Source organism: Sorex fumeus, unplaced genomic scaffold (genome assembly GCF_029834395.1).
Source record: "Sorex fumeus unplaced genomic scaffold, SorFum_2.1 ptg000122l, whole genome shotgun sequence".
Taxonomy (NCBI): domain Eukaryota; kingdom Metazoa; phylum Chordata; class Mammalia; order Eulipotyphla; family Soricidae; genus Sorex; species Sorex fumeus.
Genome location: NW_026606179.1, coordinates 17,856,163 through 17,878,864, shown reverse-complemented (window position 1 = coordinate 17,878,864; position 22,702 = coordinate 17,856,163). Strand labels below are relative to the sequence as shown.

Below are 22,702 nucleotides of genomic sequence, written 5' to 3'. Positions count from 1 at the left end.
TCGGCTCCCCGGAGGATTCCGATCCGGGGGCGGGGAGCGGCCCTCCCGCCGAGGCCCCGCCCCGCCCCGCCCATTGGCCCGCCGCCGGGATATGCAAATAGGACCCGCCCCTCCGCCGTCAGGCCCCGCCCACGTATAAATAAGACCCCCCTCGCCCCGCCCCCTCCCCACCACGCCCATTGGGCAGTCGAGGCTCCGCATGCCGCGTGCGCTGGAGTCGCGTCTGGATCGCCCCCCCCCCCCCCCACGTCCGCACCCCCTGGCCGCCGCTCCCGGAGGTGCAGCGCCGCCCCGCACCCCCGGATCCTACAGCTAACCCCACGTTCTCGCAGCCCCGCGGAGGCGGGCAGGAGCTGTGACGAGGCACTTTTGCAAGGACGGGGAGGGGGGGTTGGAAAGACCCCGGCGTCCTGCTGCGCCGTCCGTGGGCTTCGGGCTTGGCTTCAGGGCCGGGACCTGGGTGCGGTTCTGGCCGCCGCCGCTCCCGCACCCCCCTCCCCCGCACCCCACCTTCCCGCCCAGTCCTGTGGCTTTGGCAGAGCAGCTGGCTGAGGCATTAAGGCCCATTAGCAAGGCGAGGTTGCCGGGAGCCCAGAGCCCGGGAGGTGGCCGGGGGTTGGAGGGTGGCCGTCTCAGCTGCCACAGCCTTTTGAGCAGGTGGTCAGCACGTGCAGGGGGCTGGGGGGCACGGTGGGAGGGGAAGGGGAGAAGGAGGTTCCCGGCAACAGATGGCCCGGGCCGGGCTGAGGCTTTCAGACAAGAGGGTGGGAGGGGGTTCGCCATCTGCACCTGGAGGCAGCCCACCGGCTCCTCCCCCACCCCTCACTCCAGCGCAGGCACAAGAGCTGGGGGATGGGGGCCGCTTTTATTCGGGCTGAAGGGTCAATGCCCAGGGCCACCCACCCTGGTGACAGAGAGGATGGAGCGGAGAGCAGGCAGCTGCTGGAGGGGTCTGAAGTGGTACGGCGGCCTCTGCCCAGCGCCAAGCCTGCCTCCTCCTTGCGCAGAGGGGACTCCCTCCTGGGAGACCAGAGGTGGGGGTGGAGGCTTTCCCTCTCTCTGAGTCTGAGTCTCTGTGACAGCCGGCTCCCTCGATGCGGACTGGTTCCCTGATACCACCTTGGCCTGCGCTGAGCAGGATGGAGGGGTGAAGCCCCTGAGAGAGAGCTAGGCAATCCTCCGAAGGCTGGGGTGTGGGGCCGGTCCTCAATCCCAGAGCCTTCCCAGGGTGGGAAGGCTGAGTTCTGTCGAGGGCCCCTGGGAGGCAGAGGGCCTTGGCTCTCAGGCCTGGCGCTGGGCCCAGTAGCGGCGGTAGGTGTCCAGGAAGAGGTCCCTGCAGGCGATGCGGGCCCGGAGGTGGGCGCAGGCCAGGAAGGCCCCCGCCAGCTTCCGGTGCAGCGCGTAGGTCTCCTCTGGGGGCGGGCGGAGGCGGTGCCGCAGCAGGACAGGGATAAGACCCTGCACCCGGTGGGCAGTGCCGCCTGCCCCGAAGTCATAGGGCTCCTGGGTGGCAAAGGGCTCCCCCAGGATCATCACAGCCTCCACGTGGGCGTCAGAGAAGGCCTGGGGGATGCAGGAGGACAACACGCTGGTCAGCCAGGACATAGCCCCCCATCTGTCGCAGAGGGAGCCAGTCTGGAGTATAAATACCAGCCCTCAATCCCTGCCCCAAGAGGGTCAGGCAGAGCCCCAGAATAAGGCCCTTCACCTGCCCCCAGAGCCCCAGACACACAGCCTGTACCTGCAGTACCCCCATTTCCTCGCTCTGGAATAGATATGTGGTACCCACCTGGGCAGGGTTCCTTGAGAAGCTGGGCAGCCCCACTTCTCTGTGGACCCCCATCCCAGAGACCTGCAGCCCCCGACCCCCATGTCTCCCTCCTAGGCAGATGTCCCTGACCTTGGTCTCGTAGCCTGTGAGGAATTTGAGGTCCCGGGACTTCTGCAGGACTCGGTCTCTGTCTCCATTAGCTGCAGCCATCACCACCTGGAAGGGTTCGGGGGGACACAGGATGAGGGGGAGTGGAAGTTGGGGAGCTCAGGCACCTTGCATTCAGGGTGGAGGCTGAGACTGGGTCTCCCCTCCCACCCCCCCAGGCACTGCCAGTAAAGACCCCCTGAGGAACAAGACAGGAGAAGCCCATGAGCACCTCCAGAGGTGTCCCCCAAATCAAAACAAATTAGTAACGAGTAGGGTGCATGAAGAGGAGGGATCTGGACACCTGGACTCAAGCCTGGCTCCCAGAGGCATTGTCCCCCCCCACCCCTTTGCCTCCAGGTCTCTTCCCCCCATCTTGCCCAAGTGTCTCCCTGGGGGCTGCAGGGGGGTGTGGGGAGGGGGCCCCTGCGACGCTCCCCCCCCACCCTGGGGCTGGGAAATAAACAGAGCCTTCCTGGAAGTGATCCACACCAGAAACAACAAGGCAAGTGCAGCTCAGGGGTCCCTGCCTCGGCTGCACTAGGACGTGACTATGGCCCAGGATGGTCCCCAGGTTGCCGAGGCACCAACTCTGACCACCTGCTGCCCGGGGATCCCGTGCTGGACCCGGCACAGGTCCTCAAGAGGCTCTGGATGAACCCCTGTTTAGCAAATGCCTGGTGGACCTGAGTTTATTCCTGGTCCTGAGTGCAGAGGACTGGGGCAGGGGTATGGGGGCAAGGGGTGGGGTCAGGGGGTAGTACAGATGGATGGATGGATAGACAGAATTGGGACCTGCCTCGGGGCGCAGTTCCACCCTGTCACTTGCTGACCAGAGCCTCCGCATGGGTGAGGTGGGATACGGTGAGGTTCGAGTGGCCTGCTCAGCGACCAGGGAACCTGGGGAGGGTGGGGGCAGGGCCCGACACTTCCCCGAGCGAGCTGCCCTTTCTGGGTTGGCCGGCAGGGGCAGGGACCCCGGGATCAAAGCTCCAGCTCCCCAGCCCCGGCCTGTCTGGCCATCTGTCGCACTGTGGGCCTTGGGGCCGCAACAGGGGCCGGTTCAAACTGGAGAAGACTGGCAAGCAGCAGGAGGACCAGACTGGACAGGCCTGCGGGGGGCGGGGGGGGGGGGGGTTGCGGGAGCGGGGGCGACATCCTCAGGGATCTGTGCATGTGTGTGTGTGGGGAGAGATCAACTCCTCCTCCTTCCCCCCAGCCCCCAATTCCACCTCTGGGGCCTGGCCCCTGATTCTCATCATCAGAGCCTCCCTGGGCTCTGGCCCCTCCCTCCCCATACCCCCCCGCTGCCCCCCCTACCCCTCCCCCTTATTCAGAGGGATGGTGCAAACTCTGACATCTTCTCCCCTGCTCAGATCTTTCGGGGAACTCCCCAGGACCCTCAGAGCACGGGCGAGCTACGAAGCTTAGATCTGTGGGTGGGGGTAGGTGGACAGTGACTAGCCTCTGCCTCCTCCCTGCCCAGCCAGTGGCCCAGAAACAGACAAGGACCTCGTGCCTGAAAGCGCCCCAAAGCACCCCAAAGCACAGGGCCTGTCCCAGCAGTTCCGGTCGCATGCGGGAGATGGACAGGGGCTGAAGCCTAGCTCCGGCCCAGCGTCTGAGCAGGGTCATGTCTGAGCTGGGTCACGGGGAGGGAGGGGTGTGTGCAGGCAACACTCAAGTTCCAGAAGCTGGGCTAGGGAGATGGTGCCAGGAGGCCCAGGGTCTACCCCTGGCACGGCCCCCTGAGCACCACCAACAGAGAACCCTGAGCACCAAACTAGGAGTAGTCCCTGAGCATTTGTCAGGCGTAAGCCAAAAATTTAAAAAAAAAAAAAAAAGGGAAGAGCAGCTCTATAGAAATGAATATTCCTTCACATCTCTTGATTTGGCACTTTGGAAAGCCGCCCGAATCTCTTCCTAATGGATCCTTCTCAGGATTCAACTCAGACGTCCCCTCCTCCAGGAAGCCTTCCCTGACCCCCTAGGCTTGACAAGGTTGCTCCTCTGGGTTCCCATAATCCCTTGTGCTTCTCCCATCCCAACCCTGACCACTCTGGGGACGCGGAGCCTGGCGCTGGAGGCTTCTCTTGTCCCCGGGTGAACTGATGATTGAATCAAGAAGCCCGGTCGAATGTCCAATGACAACTGATCAATGAGCTCAGCTCCTCTGTGGCCTCTGGGACAAACTGACCCAGGGTAGGAGTAGGGGGTGCTCTGGGCGAGGGGGCCGCCTGCTGGGAGAGAAGGACACATGGAGGGCCTCAGGACCCACGTCCTCAGTCTGAACCTTGGGTCTGCTGTGACCCGGGCAAGGGCCATGACCGCTCTGAGCCCCACTTGCCTCATCTGTATAATGAGGCCAAGACGGTGCTTCCCACTGAGTCACTGCAGGGTGGCTATAGGGCCACACCTGGTCGGTGCTTGGCACAGTCCCAGGCACCAGAGCATGTGGCTGGCACACACGAGGTTTGAGTCTGATCCCTGGTGGCACCGGAAGGCCCCAATCGATTGTTCTTGTTTTGGAGTCACACCCAGTGGTGCTCAGGGCTTATTCCCGGCTCTGCGCTCAGGTGGGGCTTGGGCCACCCTAGTGGGTGCTGAGATCAAACCAGGGCCGGCTGGTACAAGCCAAGCACCTAACCCCCCATACCAACTCTGCCCTCCAGCAGAGCCAGGCTGAGTACCGTCCACGGTGGCTCCCACCCCCCGAGTGCCGCTCCACCCAATGCAGTGACTTAAGAAATGGTACAGCAGGGAGAGTACCTGCCTGGCATGCACCCAACCTGGGTTTGATCCCCGGCACTGCATACGGCCCTGAGTCTGCCAGGAGTGAGCACTGCAGAGATGAACAAAGCACAGAAAGTGACAGGGCTGGGAAGGTACCACAGGTGGCAGAGGGCATGCCCAGCAGCACGAGGTCTGAGTAGGACCCCCAACCACAGCAGGGCCCCCAGGGTGCCACCAGCAGACTGTCAGGCCCCCAGTGCTGGGAGAGCAATACTGGGAGTGACTCACACAGCCCGACACCACTTGGGGTCACTCTGTTTTTCTTTTTGGAGTTTTTTGTTTGTTTGTTTTGGGGCCACACCCGGCAGTGCTCAGGCCTTACTCCTGGCTCTGCACTCTGGAATCACTCTTGGTGGTGCTCAGGGGGATGATATGGAATGCTGGGGAATTGAACCCAGGTCGGCTGCCTGCAAGAAAAGTACCCGGGATGATTCTCAAAAAATTAGAATTTGATCTCCCATTTGACCCAGCTATAGCACTCCTGGGAATATATCCCAGAGAGGCAAAAAGGTATAGTCGAAGTGACATCTGCAATTGTTTGTTCATTGCAGCACTCTTTACAATAGCCAGAATCTGGAAAAAACCTGAGTGCCCGAGAACAGATGACTGGTTAAAGAAGCTTTGGTACATTTACACAATGGAGTACTATGTAGCTGTTAGAAAAGATGAAGTTATGAAATTTACATACAAGTGGTACTACATGGAAAGTATCATGTTAAGCAAAATGAGTCAGAAAGAGTGGGATAGACACAGAAGATTGCATTCATCTGGGGAATATAAAGCAACAAAACGGGAGACTAACACCCAGGAATGGCTCAGATTAGTACCAGGAATTTTGCTCCATGACTTGAAGGCCAGCCACACGTTCTAGGTGAAAAGAAGTTCAGATAGAGAAGAGAGCACCAAATAAAGGGTGTTGTGAAGACCCTCCCAGGGTGGGAGAGACATGCTAAAAGTAGTCTATAGACCAAACATGATTGCCACTCAATGCCTCTCTGGCAAAACACAGTACCCAAAAGAAGAGAGAGAGAACAAGGGGGAATGCCCTGCCACAGTGGCAGGGTGGGACGGGGGGGGGGGGGGGGGGTTAGGGGGTGGGAGGGATTCTAGGACCCGTGGTGGGGGAGGATGGGCACTGGTGGAGGGATGGGTACTTGATCATTGTATAACTGAAACCCAAGCACAAAAATTTATAAGTCTATAAATGTACCTCATGGTGTTTCACCAATAAAAAAATGATTAAATAAAAAAAAAGAAATTAAAAAAAAAAAAAGAAAAGCACCCGCCCCTGTACTATCACTTGGCTCACTCGGGGTCACTCTGGATCAAATTATTTCTGTCAACTCATTTCTACTCCCTGATTTTATTTTTGGGGGAAAGTGGGGGAGGCCCCCACAGTCCCAGATGTTTGAGGTCATGAACAAGGGGGTGCCAGGAGTTACACTGGTCATGGGGGACCTTAGCCCTGTACTCTCTTTCTCTCTGGACCCAACAAATGAGCTCAGAACATTGAAGAGAAAACCAAAACCCCAGCCTTGGGACTAGAGAGGTTGTTCAAAGGACTGAGTAGGGGCTGGAGAAACAGTACCAAGATCTGGGAGCTTTCCTTGCACCCAGCGGACCCAAGTTCGAGCCCCAACACCCCCAAGCACTTCCAGGAGTGATCCCTGAGCACAGAGTCAGGGATAAACCCTGAACGCTGCCGAGTGTGGCCCAAAAACCATATATGTGTGTGTGTGTGTGTGTGTGTGTGTGTATGTGTATATATATATATATATATATATATATATACACTTTTTTTTTTAAAGACAAAGGACTGAACACATCTTTGCATGCAGGAGACCCACATCCAACTCCTGGTAGCACTCGGTCCCCACAGAGAGCACCACCAAGCATATCCCCGCTCCAGACACATCCCAGTTTGGGGAAGATACAGCTAAAGCGATAAAGCCCATGTCGGACATGCGCCAGGCTGTGGGCTGTTTCCTTGGCACTGCCCGGCCACCCTCCAGCCCTTCCCAGTATGGCCCCTAGAGCAAACAGCCCCATGTGTGCTGAGTGACAGATGACTGTGGGGCCTGCTTTGACTTTAGCACCTGTGAGGCCCTTCTTGGGGGCGGGGGCGGTAGGAGGGCCTGGCCATCACGGCCCCTGGTACTCAACAATTCCTGACTCTGGAGCCTGAGGCTTCTGCTGCCCCTCAGCTCAGGCCCCGGCGGGAAACCTCAGCCTTCCGGCTGGTGCGAGAAAATACTCACCTCGATGTAGTGGTCTGTGAATTCCGTCCCGAACTCCCGGCTTGCACCGAAGTCCAGCAGGGTCACCTAGGAACGAGGTGTGGTAAAGGAAATGCTGGGATGCTCCCACAGTCCCCTCTGTCCCTCTCTCCTGCCACAGTCCCTAGCACCCGGCTGGCAGCCTCCACACGTCCAATCCACCCCACAGGACGCTGAAGAAATCTTTTATTTTGCTTTCACTGTAAGTGGTTAGGGGTTTTGTCTCTATATTGTAAGGCTTTTATTTAATTTATTATTATCATTATTGGCTTTTTGGGTCACACCCAGCGATGCACAGGAATTACTCCTGGCAGTGCACAGGGGACCATATGGAATGCTGGAAATCAAACCCAGGTCAGCCACGTGCAAGGCAAACGCCCTACCCCCTGTACTATCACTCCAGCCCCGTAAGTTTTTTTGTTGAGGTAATATTGGTTTAAAGACTCTGTTAGGAGGTATGAATTTACACCTCTTTAAAATGTATTGATTTAGGGATTAGAGTACAGCGAGAAGGTGGGGGTGAAGTGGCTGACCTGGGTTCGATCCCTAGCACCCCATATGGTCCCCCGTGTCTGCCAGGAGTGAGTCTTGAGCACAGAACCAGGAGTATGCCCAGAGCACCGCTGGGGGTGCCCCCCCAAAATAAAAAACTGATTCTAATTTTTGAGGGGGATTTGGAGCCACATCATCAGAATTTGGGGCTGGGGTGGTACTGGGTGGGGGGGATACCATGTGGTGGGAACTCAGGCCTTGAGTACTATCCGGCCTTCGGTTTTCATAAATACATGTTTTAGGCCTGATGCTGGAGGTTCTGAGCAGCTATGGATGGGACACCTTAGCCCAGAGGGGTGTGTGTGTGTGTGTGTGTGTGTGTGTTTTGGGGGGGGGGGTCACACCTGGCATTGCACAGGTGTTACTCCTGGCTCTGCACTCAGGAATTAACTCCTGGCGATGCTCGGGGAACCATATGGGATGCTGGGAATCGAACCCGGGTTGGCCGTGTGCAAGGCAAACACCCTATCTGCTGTATTATCGCTCTAGTCCCCAGAGATATGTTTTAGAAAATCCCTTCGAGCCATCTGGCAGCCACACAGAGACAGGTCTATGTCTGACCCTGGGCCCCTGCCCATGGGCGTCCTGCGTCCTTTCCTGTTCTTTCAGTTCTCTTCTGATCTACCTGGTTTCAGCTTCAAGGATATTTCCTCCTAGAAGCCCTCCTTGACCTGTCCCATGCCAGGCTGACTCAATCTTCTCTTTGGCTTCCCCAAGCAGCCCTGACCACTCTAGCTTGTGCTTCTCCATCTTGCCTTGGACTATTCTGGATCGAGTGGTTTTTTTTTTTTTTCTGCTACAGGCAGGAGGGAGCTGAAAATTGTGGCTCTAGGTCAGTGTGCAGGGTGCTGGGGTTTGGTTCCCCAGTGGACTGGGTGCCCCGGGAAGGTGAGGCTTTCCCAGAGCCTTTGGGAAGGCGGGGTACAGGGTGCACACCCAGTGGTGCTCGGGGCTTACTCCTGGACTCCTGTGTATGCTCAGGGGGGGATTGGGGGACCATTGGGGATGGTCCTGGGTCAGCTGCATGCTTGCAAGCACCCTCTCCATAGCACTGCTGCATCAGCCCATCTTGTTTGTCGTTGGCAAGAGGCCACTGGTGGGTGCCTGATGTGTCTAATAGAACAGCAAGTGTGGTGACCATGATTTAGGGCCTTCAGGCTGCTCTGCATTGTTGCATGGCTGCTAGGAGGCCGGTGGCGACCAGGGGCTCCATTTCCCAGCACCCCTTGTGCTTCCATAGCCAAGTCTCCTCCAGGGAACAGTAATGAAGGTCAAAGCAGTGTGGCGGGGGTCACCTGCCCACCGGAACCAGAGCAGGGCCCGGTCTAGGACATGGCCCAGCCACAAATGGGCAGGCCCGAGTTCCCGAGTCAGTACCTGGAGGAAGACCAACGGAACCATCTGGGTACTGTGTTGGCCTCCAGGAGGCTCCCCAGGGTTGGAGCTGATGCCCACGGTGGGAGACCCAGCCTCCTGCCCGCCACACTGTGGTCCCCCGAGCACACCGCCAGAGGTAGCTTCAAGACCAAGCCAGAGGGAAACTCGTGTTGTGCCAGGCGCCTGGGACACGGGGAAACACGGGCACCAGCAGCTGGTGCTCCTGCTCCAGGGACCCACCTGGTGGTTGGAGGCGTCGTACAGGAAGTTGGCCCAGTTGGGGTCGGTCTGCATGAAGCGGAACTCAAACAACTCCCGCAGGCACAGCCTCAGGAGCTGGAAGCATATCTGAGGGGCGAGTGGGAGAGGCAGCTCAGCCTTCTGGCCCAAGGCAGGAGCGAGGGTCCAGCAACCACCCCTCCCCTCCCCCCCAACACAACCGTTGGCTCTGCCCTGGGGCACCACCCTCACTCTGGCTCCAGAAGACTCCGTACCTCATCCCGGATATCCTGGCTCAGGCCCTGGCACTGATCCAGGGGGATCCCTCCTGCCAGCTCCATGCCCAGCACCCGTGTTGTACTCAGCTCCTTAATCACAGCTGGCACCCGGAAGAAGGGGTCATCGGCCAGCAGCTGCCTAGGCAGAAGGGAAGGGAGGAGGAGGGACTTGGTGCTTCAGGCTCTGTGAGGGCCCAGTTCATGGCCTCCTCCTCTAAGAAGTCCTCCATGAACAGCCTGTTTGGCTACTGCCTGTCTTTCTCCTGCCTCTGTCCTGAATGATGGCTCATATCTGTCTGAGCTCACATTTATTCTGTGTTTTATTCATCTGCTTACGCATTCACTCATTCAACAGTGCTCTGAGAGACAGAGTACAGCAGAGAAAGCACATGCCATGCATCCAGCCAGCCCTGGTTCGGTCCTGGCCACCACATGTGGATTCCGCCAGGAGTGATCCCTGAGCAGAGCCAGGAGTCAGCCCTGAGCACCACCAAGTGTGACCCAAAACAAACAAACAAAAATTTCTCAAGTCTGTGTTTGGCTGGATGATGAGAGCTGGTGGCGGAGGGTGTGGTATACAGAGCAGCAGCTGAGCCCCCGTTAAGGGCCCCCTCCAACATCCCAGCATCCCAGACCCTATTCTAATAAACAGCCATCATAGATTGAGGTGTGCCAATGTCAGATTTGGGGGACAAGGAATAAGAGTGAGACCTTATTTGGAGTGATGGCACAGCGTGTAGGGCATTTATTTGCCTTGCATGCAACTGACCAGGGGTCAATCCCCGATATCCCATATGGTCCCCCGAGCACCACCAGGAGTGGTCCCTGAGCTCAAGTCAGCCCTGAGCATCACCAGGTGTGGCCCCAAAATCAAAACTGCAAAACAAAGAATGAGGCTCCCACTGGGGGTCTGTGAGGTGGCTGGAGGGAGGGGCGGGGGTAAAGGGGGGGGTTATTCTTGGTGCTTAGGGTGCTCTGGGGCGGGAGAAGTCACCCCAGAGACCGTCAGCCCCCCTTCACACCACCCTCCTCAGGACTCTGCTTCAGGCCTCCCCGGGGTCCCCTGTCCCAAAACCCTCAGGCCCGTCATCAACAGAGCTGACCCTCTCTGCCCCTGGACATGGCCAGATCCCCAGGTACCATATGGCCATCTGGTGCATGAAGGGCTGGCGTGGGACTAGATCCCACCTCTGTGCCAGGGCCCACGGCCCTAACCAAAGCCTGCAGGGGGCACACACACTCTCTCTCCTGGCAGCGCTCAAGGGACCATGCGGTGCCAGGGATCGAACCCAAGCCTCCGGCATGCAGAGCCCACGCCCTGACCTACTGAGCATCTCACCAGCCTCTCTGGGACAAAAAAAAAAAAAAAAACCTCCTCCTTTTTGTTTGTGTGTTTCCTGGGCCACACCTGGTGGTGCTCAGGGCTTACTCCTGCTCTGCTATCACTCCCAGTGGTGCTCAGGGTACCCTGTAGGGTGCTGAGGATCGAACCTGGGCCAGTTGTGTGCAAGACAAGGACCCTACCAGAGGACTATTTCTCCAGCCCCCAACTCCCCCAGACTGTTCCCTGAATGCCTTCACAGGGCTGGAAGTGGCTCAGCAGTCACCACATGCTTTGCTCCTAACAGGCCCTTGGATGGATCCTTGGCACCCAACAACCCAGAAACCTGCTTGAATAGCGACTTCTCTGCCCACTTCCACTCCCCGGTGCAGGGTACCTTGGAGACGCGTGCGCAGCAGCTCTCTCCATCACCCGCCTGCTGAAGCCCATCAGTCCGGGTGGTGGGGAGGCAGGGGGTGTCCCACAGAATGGGCAAGGAAACAGGGGGGGAGGGCTAAGGTGGGGAGAGGTGCCCACCAGGCTCAGTGGGCACAGGGAGAAGGGCGGGGAGCAGGGTGCAGCCTGAAGGCGTGGATGAGGAGAGACGGCCAAGGCCGCCTGTCCAGGTGTGCGGGTTGGGTGACGGGGCGTGGCCCACCTGAAGTTCCCGGCGCAGGCTGCCTCGCGCTGGTAGTCGCACTCCCAGGCCAACTCCTGCTGCAGGGCCTGCAGGCTCTGCTCGGCAAACAGGCCTGGGTGGGCAGCAGCGTCAGAGGGGGGGACCCTGGCCCTCCCCCACCCTCATCAGGGACGCCTTCTCCCGCTGCCAGAGTCTGCCCCTGCCCACACTCGGCCTCAAGTGCCCCGGGCATCTTCCCACCCCTCAGGCCCACCTGCTCAGTCTCTTTTCCAGGTCCCGGAATCTTCTAGGCCTGCCCCTGCCCCCACTCCCTGGGGCACCCCCGGGCCCCCCACACTCAGCCTCGCTCGCCTTCCCTTCCCCTGTACATGCAGGGTCACCGGGCCTGGTTTTGGGGCCACAGATTCTGCTATTTCATCTCTTTCATGCTCCCCGGGGGGGGGGGGGTTTCGGGGTGGTGGGATCACACTCCCCCACGCCAGGCTGCACTGGCTCCCTTGGGGCTCCCGCCTTCAGCAGGGGATGGGTGGGCGGACCTCACCCTCTGGCAGGGCCACGCTCATCTTCAGCACAGCCAGCAGGTTTTGGACGTCACTCTGGATACTCTGGGCCACACCCGGGTACTGCAAGGGGAAGGGGCAGGGTGGAGGGGGTGAGAGCTCTGGGCCAGCCAGGGGGCCCACACCCGCCCCACTCCCCTTCTCACCTGAATCTTCACTGCCACCTCTGTCCCATCCTTCAGCACGCCCTGGTGCACCTGCCCAATGGAGGCAGCGGCAAAGGGCACCTCCTCCAAGGAGGCCACCTTGGTCTGCCAGTCCTGGCCCAGCTCCTCTTCAAGAACTCTCTGTGGAAAGCGGGGTCGTGGTGGTGACCGAGGGCGGCTGAGCACATTCTCCATGAGCCCTGATGGCTTGCCCCATGTGGGGCCCGGGGCTCAGCCTAGGGCCATGATCCCATTTCATAGACGAGGAAACAGACAGCCTGCACTGGGGACTGCTATGAGAAAGGAGTGAAGACTGAGACTATTCCTTGGTGCACTCCTAGATGGTATTGTTTGGCAGAGGGCATCCACACCCAGCAGTGTTTGGGGTTGACTCACAGATCAGTGCTCAGGCATGATGCCTTGTGGGGCTCGGGGGACCCTAAGTGATGGCGGGAATCAAACCTGGGTCGGTCTCATGCAAGGCAAGCGACCTCCCCACAGCACTAGCACTCCAGCCCCTATAGCTGATACTCTTCACTTGCACGTGATAAAGCAGTGCTGAATGAGGGCTTCCTTGGGCCAGAGCCTGTCTGGACTGGCAGAGAGCGGGGCAGGCATCATGCCGGGCTGGGACCAGGAGGGGGACGTCGGCTGCCCCTTCCGGATCCCACACCCTCGCCTGCTTATTAGAACAGCTCATGTCTTGGGCACTTACTCAGTGCCAGGCGCTGTGCCAACCTATTTACAGCCACGATCGCCTTTAATTAAGAAACGAGGAATCATGACCATCAAGGTTCGCGTGTGGCCTGCCTGGTCCTGCGTGGTGGGTGGCGCTGCTCCCTGCCCCCCACACATACCGCATCTCACCCGCAGCCCCCGCCACTCCTCTAGCCACTGCCCCCCGCCCCCAACCCGGCACTCAGCACCCTCCACGCCAGCAAGCCTCAGGCCGGTCCTCCAAGGACTGTGCTCCGGCGCTCCCCTTGGGTTTGGGGCGAACACCGGGGTGAGAAATCAGGGGAGGAGATAGTGCATCTCTCCAGCTCCCCCCACCCCCCCCCGACACACACACACACACACACACACACACACACACACACATATTCTCACCATCATCTGCCATCGGGGCATGAAGTCAGCGCTCTGGCGGACACGTTCGAAGATGCGCTTCAGTTGGGGGCTCATAAGGTTGTTGTCTTGGGGGGAAGTTGCGAGGGGAACCGTGAGGGGGGAGACCCTGGACCTACCATGAGGAGGGGAGCCCCCAGCCCTGCCCTACCCTGGGAGTATTGGGGGGGGGGAGTTGAAGGGAGTAGAAAGGAGGTCGGGGGGCTGGAGGGGGAGAGCAGGCAGGGGTGGGGGGCAACAGGCTGTACCCTGGATGCTGAGCATCTGGCCGACTTTCAGAGCCGCTCCCCGAACTGTACATAAGGTCTGCACGATCCGCTCGGCATTGGCCTCCGACAGGAAAAGGCTGGACCCTGGCAGGGAGTGCCATCAGGGTCACACACAGCCGCGTTCTTTTCATTTTGCTTTTCTGTTTGCTCAGTTTGAGGGTCACACCCTGCAGTGCCTGCAGGGCTGCTCCCCCCAACCCCACCTTCGTTCAGCCATTGTGTCCCCTCCCCAGCCCCAGCACACACTGTTCCCACCAGGTAGCCTGCAGAAGGGCTGGGATGCAGGGGCCACCCCTCCCACCAACCCTGCACGCCCTGGGAGGGAGGGGAGAACACCTGGGGACCTGGAGGAGACATCGGACCCCACCCCCACTGCAGGGGTGGCCCTAGTGAACAGAGCACTGAAGCATCGGGCTACAGCAGCTGGGCAAAATGTCATCAGTGAAAGTCCCTGAGCATGCTTCAAAGGACCCTGGAAATTCAGGAGAAAAAAAAGAAAAGCACGTGCCTGCAGCTTGCCCCAAACACCGCCTGCCCCAAGACACCCAGGAGGGGCACAGACATGTGCCTGTGGGCAGAGAGCCCAGAAAGAAGCGTCCAAGATGGGCCGGAGCTATAGTCTGTCCGGCAGTGGTCATGACGCGTGTCTTGCACAGGGATGACCTGTATTAGATCCCCCGCGCCCCAAATATTTCCCAAGCCCTGCCAGGAGTGAGCCCTGAGCACTGCTGGGTGTGGCCCCAAAGCCAAAATAAACACCTAGGGACAGGTTTTAATGGCTTTTAGGATATTCAGAATTGAGCAACTCTCAACACGACCAACCTTCTCTTTTGCTTTTTGGGCGACACCCAGCAATGCTCAGGGGTTATTCCTGGTTCAGCACTCAGAACTTACCCCTGGGCAGTGCTTGGGGGACCTTATGGGGTTCAGGGGATCAAACCTGGGTTGGCTGCGTGCAAGGCAAACCCCCAACCTGTTGTACTGTTGCTCCAGCCCAACTACAATCAATTTTAGAATGTTTTCATCACCACCCATAAGAAGCCCTTACCTATTTGTCATCACTCCCACATTCCCTGACCACCCCCGCCCGCAAGTCCTGGAAACCACTTAATCTTTCTGTGTCAGCAGATGTCCTGGTTCCAGATATTCCACATCCCTGGACTCACAGTGAAAGTATCTGGCTTCTCCCTGCGGGTCACTGAGATGGTGCCGCTTTATTTATTTATTGTTTTTTTTGGGGGGGGAGTGGGAGTTTGGTGGTGCTGAGGATCAAACCCAGGGCCTCACATAAGCAAGCCAAGTGCTCTAGCAAACCCTATCTTCTGCCCTGAGGCTCCTGGTTTCCTTCTGAGTGTGTTGGGGGTGGAGGGGAGGGAGAAGGTGCTGGAAACAAATTTAGGGTCACATCCAGCAGTGCTCAGGGCTTACTCCTGGCTTGGACCCTGAGACCGATATTTTCTTTTTCTTTTGGGGCCATATTTGGGCATACTCCTGGCTCTACGTTCAGGGATCACTCCTGGCAGTGCTCCGGGGACCATATGGGAAGCCAGGGATCTAACCTGGGTTGGCCAAGTGCAAGGCCAGTGCCCTCCCTGCTGGACTACTACTCTGGCCTCACCAAGTCCCGTATTTTCTTTTTTTTCTTTTTAACTTTATATTGTTTATTCCAACAAAGCTTTAAGACCTGGGAAGGGAAGTGGCGGAGCGAGGGCTGTATGCAGGGGCCGGAACTCGGGGTCCTGAGAGGCTGCAGGTGTGCCTTGGTGCCGGTCCGGGTGGAGCCAAGACCCGTATTTTCAATTCACCCACTTGGGTGTTTTGGGACCCCACCTGGTGGTGCTCAGGGGTTACTCCCAGCTCAGAGTCACTCCTGGTGGTGCCTGGGGCCCCCACAATGCTAAGGATCTAACTCAGTCCTCCCATATGCAAAGCACGTACTGCTGCTCAGGTGCTCACCCATCCAGAGATCAAGACCCCCAGATCAGTCAGTCCCTTTTTCCTGCTAAATGCCACACCCTGCCTGGATGGATGGATTCTGCAGATCTGTCCCTCGCTTTCAGGGCATGCTGGGACCCTGTGATCAGAGCTGAAGAACTGCGGTCCTAGGGTCCTCCCTCCAAGCACACACACGTGTCCACTTGGTAAAAGTGAACCAAGCCGTACATCTGGGTATGCACTTGGTCAGGGTGCAAGTGAAATGACTATTTAATAAAGTGCTTATTGATTTTATTTAAAAATCTAGGGGGCAGAGACCAGAGTGATAGAACGGCAGGTAGGGAATTTGCCTTTCCTGCGGCCAACCTGGGTTCGATCTTTGGCATCCCATATGGTCCCCTGAGTACCACTAGGAATAATTCCTCAGTGCAGAGACAGGAGGAGTAACCCCTGAGCATCTCTGGGTTTGACCCAGAAAGAAAAAAATAAAATAAATCCAGGGGCCAGAGGGGCACCTGCCTTGCATGCAGCCAATCCAGGTTTAATCGGTGGCATCCCATATGCCGCCCCCCCGAGCCCCGCCAGAAGTGACCCCCAAGCACAGAGCCAGGAATAAGCCCTGAGCACAGTCGAGGGCAGCTCCCAAAACAAAAACAAACAAACAAAAAACTATTAAGGAGCTACCCAGGGAGTGGTTCAGTGTCTAAATCATCTGCTTTGAGGGGCCAGAGCGATAGTACAGCAGGTAGCCTGTCTGCCTTGCACATGGACGGCCTAGGTTCGATCCCCGGCATTCCATAAAGTCCCCTGAGCACAGCCAGGAGTAATTCCTGAGTGCAGAGTTAGGAGTAACTTCTGGGTATTTTTAAGTGTTATCCAGAAAAAAAAAATTTATTTTTTTAAATTGTCTGCTGTGTAAGCCCTATGCCTTGAGTTTGATCCCTTTCCCCTTGTTTCTGCCACATGCAGCCAGCACAGACCCAGCAACACTGGTGTCTGGGTCAACCCCACAATCGAGGGTGAGATGTCTGAAGACAGCAGGGTGTGTGCGAGCACTGCCTATGGGCACTGTGGCTGAGAGGCGAGGCCCCGGATGCACGTGTGTGAGTGCCACTGTGACTCCAGAGGGTACCACCCCCAGAATGTGCGCCAGCACCACCACTAAGTCTTCAAGCCCCGGTGAGCTCGGTAGCTGAGGTGACCATGTAAGTGCAGCCGCTGCCACATGTGAGTGACCTCCAGTTGCTACCACAAAGGCAGGGGAAGCGAGAATGGAAGACATCCCCCGAGTTACTGGGGTAAGAGAGTACAGGGGTACAGGATTGGCCTTGCATGTGGATGACCCCAGTTCACCTTTTGATTTTTCTTTTGTTTTGTTCACCAGGGATGCTCAGGGCTTACTTCTGGCTCCGCGCTCAGCAGTTCCCCCAGCAGTGCTTGGGGGATTATATGGAGTGGTGGGGATGGAACCTGGATCAGCCTCATACAAGGCAAGAAGAGTCCTTTGCGCTGTACAATTGCTCCAGCCCTTCGTTCACTTTTCTCTTGGCGGTACAGGGGATCGAACCCAGGTGTCTTGTGTGAAGTCCCTGGGTTCCTCGGCCCTGTTCTGACCACCTCCCAGTGTCCCTAAGAGGCTCGTCATGGATCATCTCCACCCCACCCCCAGAAACTGAGAGGGGGACCAAGGATGCGGTGAAGCCATGCTCCCTCCATGCCCGCAGGGTGGCTGACTCACCTGGTTTCGCAGTTCCTCCTGGCAGCGACTTCTTGGCCAGCTCGGCCAGTGCTCCCAGGCCCAGGCCCATGGCCAGTCCTGGAGGGCGGGAGAGACACCTGATTCCCAAAGCTGCAGCTACCCCAGGCCTCTCCCCTGCCCTCTCCTTGCTCAGACTCCCAACCCAGACCTATAGCTCTACCCCTCTATCTCAGGCTGTCTGTTCTTGAGGTTCCCGTCCAGGTGAGGCTTCCTCTTTCTCCGTCCCTCTAAGACTCAGCCCCTCACTAGATTCTGGGGAGGCCCCACCCCAAAGGTTCCACTTACACTGGCCTGAGAAAAGGACTGGAAACTACTAGAGTTTTATTTCAAGGACAAGTCTGACGGGCTCAGGGGCTAACTCCTGGCCCTGTGCTCAGGGATCACTCCTGGCAGGGCTCAGGACCATAAGCAGTGTGGGAATCAAACTGGAGTTAGCTGCAGGCCTGTACTGTGACCTCTGTGCTTTCTCTCCAGCCTAGTTTTTGACTCTTTGGGGACCACACCCAGCAGTGCTTAGGGCTTATTTCCGGCTCACTTACTCCAGGGGTCACTCCTGGTGGGGCTCGGTGGACTGTGTAGCATGGGGGATTAAACCTGGGTAGGCTGTCCGCAAGGCAAGTGCTGTATCTGCTGGACTCTTGCTCCAGCCCCTCAAGTTCTTTTTCTGTTTTTTTTTGTAGGGCCAGAACCTTAACCTCCCCAGCCCACATTCCAAGTTCCTAATGTTCTGTTCTTCTCTGTTCCTCTTTGGGCTGCAGGCCTGGGCCTTGGCCCTCTCTGCATCTTTCTGTCCTGTCTCTGATTCTCCCCTCCCTTGCTTCACTCTGGATGTGTCACTTCCTCCAATGTAGGTCAAGATCTCTCACAGCCACACCTACCCCCGAAGTTGGCCAAGCGGCTGACACGGGATGAGGGCACCTTGCGTTCTCGAGAGCGGTCACTCAGCTGGGAAGCAGGGAGAAAGCTTTTAAGGCGGGGAAAATGGGCAAAGCACCCAGGGACTCCAATTCCACCCCCCCATCCCCACCATGTGACACCCTACCTGAGCCTAGGGGGTCTTCACAGGGCATGGGGGGGACAGAACAATGATACCTGGGGTCGGGGTGTCTTTGTGATCCGGGCTTCCCGAGCCCTACGAATGTCCTCCTCACCCAGGCCTCGGCTAGGCCTATCCTGATGAACCCTGTGGACCCAGGAACTCCCACATGGTCCCTGCAAGAAAGGGAGACATTGGTCAGGAGTGTTCTGAACCTTCAGGGCCCCTCCTTGGCCCCTCCCTAGCGTCTTACCCTCAGTTGGGGCCGGGGTCCCAGGGTTCCCCAAGGCAGAACAACAGTCCGGCCCAGCTGTCCACTGGTGCCCCGCAGCAGACCCCCCACCTCCAGCCACATGACCTGAGAGAGAAGAAGAGGGGTGTTGGGGAGAAGTTGCGGGACATGTGGCAGCGCTCTCCCCTCATCCCCTTTGCCAGGCACTCAAGTTCCTTCAGGGTCCATCCTAAAACGCCCCTCCCCAAGACTTCGTCCCCTGCCATTAGCGCCCCCCCTCGCTTTCTCGTTGCTAGGAGCCCTCCTGCAACCCACTCTCCCCCCCTCCCCGACCCACTTCCCGCCGTTGCTAGGGTCCTCCTCCGTTGCTAGACACCCACAGCTCCTCCAGGGTTACCTCTCCACCTCGCGGACCCCCCCCGCCCGCGCGGACCCCATTGCTAGGCACCGCCTTCCTCTCGGTTGCTAGGCAGCCACGTTCCTCCCGTGTCACCCCCTCCCACCCGTGACTGAGTCCCTCCCCCCGTTGCTAAGCACCCACGGCTCGTAGGCTCCGGGTCCGCTGCGCGTGGGGGCCCCGGCACTTCCGGGAATCTCCCCGAGCCCGCCCCCTCCGGTAGGCTAGCCAATGGCGTGGCAGAGGCTAGCTGACGGGCGCGGAGCACGTCCCGCCGTGCGTGAGGAGGCGGGGAGAGGGGCGGGGCTTGGACGCGAGCTCGGGGGCGGGGCGGGGGCGCACACGTGCCCTCTTTTGCCCTTCCCTCACCTCGAGTGCTCCTGCACTCGGCGGCTGCCCTTTCTGTTCCCTGCACCGTCGTTTTTAGCAGGCATCCCTCCCGTGAACTCTCCCGTGCGTGAGCATCTCGCCAAACTTCCCTGCTCTTCACTTGTTTGTTTTGTTTTGGGGCCACACCCAGGGATGCACAGAGGTTTCTCCTGGCTCTGCACTCTCCTGGCGGTACTCAGGGAACCCCGTGGGATGCCAGAGGTGGAAGCCGGGTCGGCTACGTGCACGTCAATCACCTTCCCCTCTGTACTATGGCTCAGGCCCCTCTCCTCTTCATTTTCACTCCCAGCAGGCTCACCGTCTCTCCTTGAAACAACGCGTCTTTGCAGAATACATTTCCCTTGCATACCACGCCCCTCCACCTTGCAAGCGCCCGCTGCTCCGAACACCCACATCCTGGCACCCCACTTCTTCCCTAGCCCAGAGAACCCCCTACCTCGCTTGCCAACTGTCTCCCTATCTATAAACCGCCTCACACCCAGCCCCTGGCACCCTGGGGCTGGGGTGCTCCTCCCAGACCCTACTTGCTGTTCTCTCCGATCCCCACCAGCCGTGGGAGGGTGTGAGCAGAGCCCTTGTTTCCTGCAGGCCTGACATTTTCCAGAACACATTCAGCCAAGATTCCCTGTGCTGAGTCAGGAAACTTGGCATCTCAGAAAACCAGCTCCTGGCCCATCTGGGTGTAGGGATGGGGAGGGGGGGAGGAGAAGAAGGAGCAGGCTTTAAGCCTCCCCCACCCCAACAGGCTGACTCACCCCTCTTCTCACAGTCTGGAATAGAAGCAGCTGGCTGGGGCATCTCCCCCACAGCAGGGAGGGACCAGGAATGGATGTGAAGCTTCTTCCGCAGAAAACCCCTGCCCCAGTCTAACCCTGTTTTGGCCTGGAATCAGCCTCCTGGTCTGTCCCAGTGCTCTGTGATCTCAGAGGAGCCGTGACCCTCTCTGGACCTCTGCTTCCCAGCCAGAGCCCCCACCTAGTGCTTCTCGGTACCCTGCAAAGGGTGATTCATTCTAGATCCTGGACGTCTGCCCAATACCTCTCTCCAGGTGACTCAATTTCAAGACAGAAACTCCCCTCATTGCTCTTCAGACATCAAGATCTGACTCAGGAGCTGATAGCAGCTCACCCTGGGGGGCAAAATATATAAAGAGCAGCAATGACACTAACCCTACCAGGGCTGGGGCTGGTGTGCGTCACATACATGAGGTCACATATGTGAGAAAACAAGAGCCGAAGAGATAATGCAGAGATAATGCTTGCCTTGCATGCAGCCAACACGGTTTAATCTGTGGAACTGCATATGGTCCCCTGATCACTACTTAAGAGTGATCCCTGAGCACAGAGCCAGGCATAAGCTCTGAGTACAGGTGTGCACCCCCCCCAAAAAAAAAACCAAAAAGAAAAAACGGCCAGGGGCCAGAGTGATAGTCTAGCAGATAGGGTGTTTGTCTTGTGTGTGGCCAACGCAGGTTTGATCCCCGGCATTCCAAATGGTTCCCTGAGTACTGGCAGGAGTAATTCCTGAGTGCAGAGTCAGAAGTAACCCTTGAGCATAACCAGTTGTGACCCAAAAAGCCAAAAAAAAAAAGGGGGGGGCTAGATGCTGGCGGACTTCAGAGTCTCAATATCCCCATCAGCAGACATGGATCTGCGGTGGGCTGGAAAGAGATTTCAAGGAGTTTAAATGCCTGCTCTGCACAGGTCAAACCTTGGTGCCATATAATCACCTGAGCACTATCAGGAGTGCTCCTGGAGCAGTGAGTGGAAGTAGTCCTGGAACAGTGCTAGGTGTGGCTCTAAAAACAAAAAACAAGTTGAAAAAAAAATCTGTGGTATCCCCTCTGGCACGCTGTTAGTGACAGAGCAAGGCAATGAAATCATGTTTGTAAAGCTCTTGGCAAAGGGCCTGGTACAGAACAAGTAGGCTAGGCTGGGGAGATAACTCAAAGGGCTGGAACACATCCTTTTTTTATTTTGTTTTGGGCACACCCGGCAGTGCTCTGGAATTACTCCTGGCCCTGCACTCAGAAATCATTCCTGGTGGGCTCGGGGAACGATATGGGATGCTGGGGATTGAACCTGCATTGACCTTGTGCTCAGCAAGTGTCCTACCCTCTGTGCCACTGCTCTGGTCCTAAGGCACCTGCTTTTTATGACACTGATCCTGGTCTCCCAGCACCACTGAGCTGCATGTTCTGAACTCTACTGGGTGTGACCCTCAAATCATAAGAAGTAATTGCTGGGGGGGCCACAGACCACAGCTGCCAGGTATAAAAGCACCTCAGTGCATGGAAAGCTCTCGACTCAGGACCTTATACTTACAAGTCACCGAGTTATTTCCCTGGGATCCTCTTGTGCTCATATAGTTGAGGAATCACTTGGGGTGCTGGGGATTGAAACTGAGTCAACTGTGTGCAAGGCAAACACCTTTCTCTTGGTACCATCTCTCCAGCTCCAGGATTTGATTATTTTCTTTATTTGAGGGGGGTTGCGGCCACCCCCAGCTGTGCTCAGGGATCACTCCTTGCAGTGCTTGGAGGGTGATATGTGGTACCCAGGGTTGAACCTGGGTTGGCCACTTGCAAAGCAAGTACCTTTCAGGCTCTACTATCCATTGTAGTGGTCTACCATTGATCCCGACAGTAGACAAATTCTCCCCAGCCCTGGACCTCCATTTCCCTGTTGATAAAAATGCTTGACTCTTGTGATAAAGGGCATACACTTCTCAAAATAAAATAATACCATGTGGGCGTCACTGCACCTCTCTGATTGGAGGTTGTTCCAGGACTGTTTAGGGGACTAGGCCACACTGGTGATCACGCACTGGCCTCATGCATGCAAAGCACACTGTCAGCCCACTGAGCTATGTCTCTGGCCTAATACTATGTGCCCTTGCTTTACATTGAGAAAAAACGGGCAGGAGCAGGAGGGATAGTTTCTATCAGAAGTGACTGAGAGGAATCTAGAATCCGAGGCCTGGGCGATAGTACAGCGGGCAGGGTGCTCGCCTTGTAGGGGAGCGACCGGGCTCGATTTTCGGCACCCACTATGGGTCTCCGGAGCATTGCCAGGAGTAATTCTTGAGCTCAGAGCCAGGCGTCAATCCTGAGCACCGCCGGATGTGGTCCCCAAAACCAAACCAAAAGAATCTAGAGAGCCTATCCTTGTGACTCCAGACTTTCTGAAAGTCCGTCCCGGCTGCTGAACACGTCATCGAAGATGACGGGGCGGCTGAATTAGTCACAGAAGGGCCTAAAGAGGTTGGGTTAGTCGCGGGGGTCGTTTGGGGGCGCTCACTCACTCGCGATCCCGACACCAGCGCGCGCCGCAGAGCCAAGCTGCACCAGCAGCGGGCGCTGGGGGCCCACGCCCGCCACAGAGCAGGGGCGGGGCCACAGCGGGCCCATCCCTCCAGGCACGCCCCTCTGCGTCACGTCCTGCGGGGCGGGGTTTCTGGGCTTTCCCTGCGGGGGG

At 57.7% G+C, this 22,702-nt stretch overlaps 1 protein-coding gene across 3 annotated transcripts; it reads right to left on the bottom strand.

Moving 5' to 3' along the window:
* Window positions 1–875: 875 nt before the first annotated feature.
* On the bottom strand, window positions 876–22,551 carry COQ8B (coenzyme Q8B). Of its 3 annotated transcripts, none has more exons than XM_056137044.1 (15): window positions 22,530–22,551; window positions 18,461–18,565; window positions 18,264–18,383; window positions 18,050–18,116; window positions 17,151–17,228; window positions 13,457–13,561; window positions 13,191–13,276; window positions 12,081–12,221; window positions 11,916–11,997; window positions 11,393–11,486; window positions 9,411–9,552; window positions 9,157–9,264; window positions 6,970–7,035; window positions 1,901–1,987; window positions 876–1,563 (listed from the first exon to the last, which is right to left on the bottom strand). In XM_056137044.1, exons 2-15 carry the CDS (start codon window positions 18,560–18,562, stop codon window positions 1,282–1,284), a joined length of 1,560 nt encoding a protein of 519 aa, XP_055993019.1. In that variant the 5' UTR covers window positions 18,563–18,565; window positions 22,530–22,551; the 3' UTR covers window positions 876–1,281. The 3 variants fall into 3 exon arrangements, with proteins under 3 accessions (XP_055993019.1, XP_055993016.1, XP_055993017.1); XM_056137041.1 differs by lacking the exon at window positions 22,530–22,551 and adding an exon at window positions 18,977–19,037; XM_056137042.1 differs by lacking the exon at window positions 22,530–22,551 and adding an exon at window positions 18,981–19,012.
* Window positions 22,552–22,702: the final 151 nt, after the last annotated feature.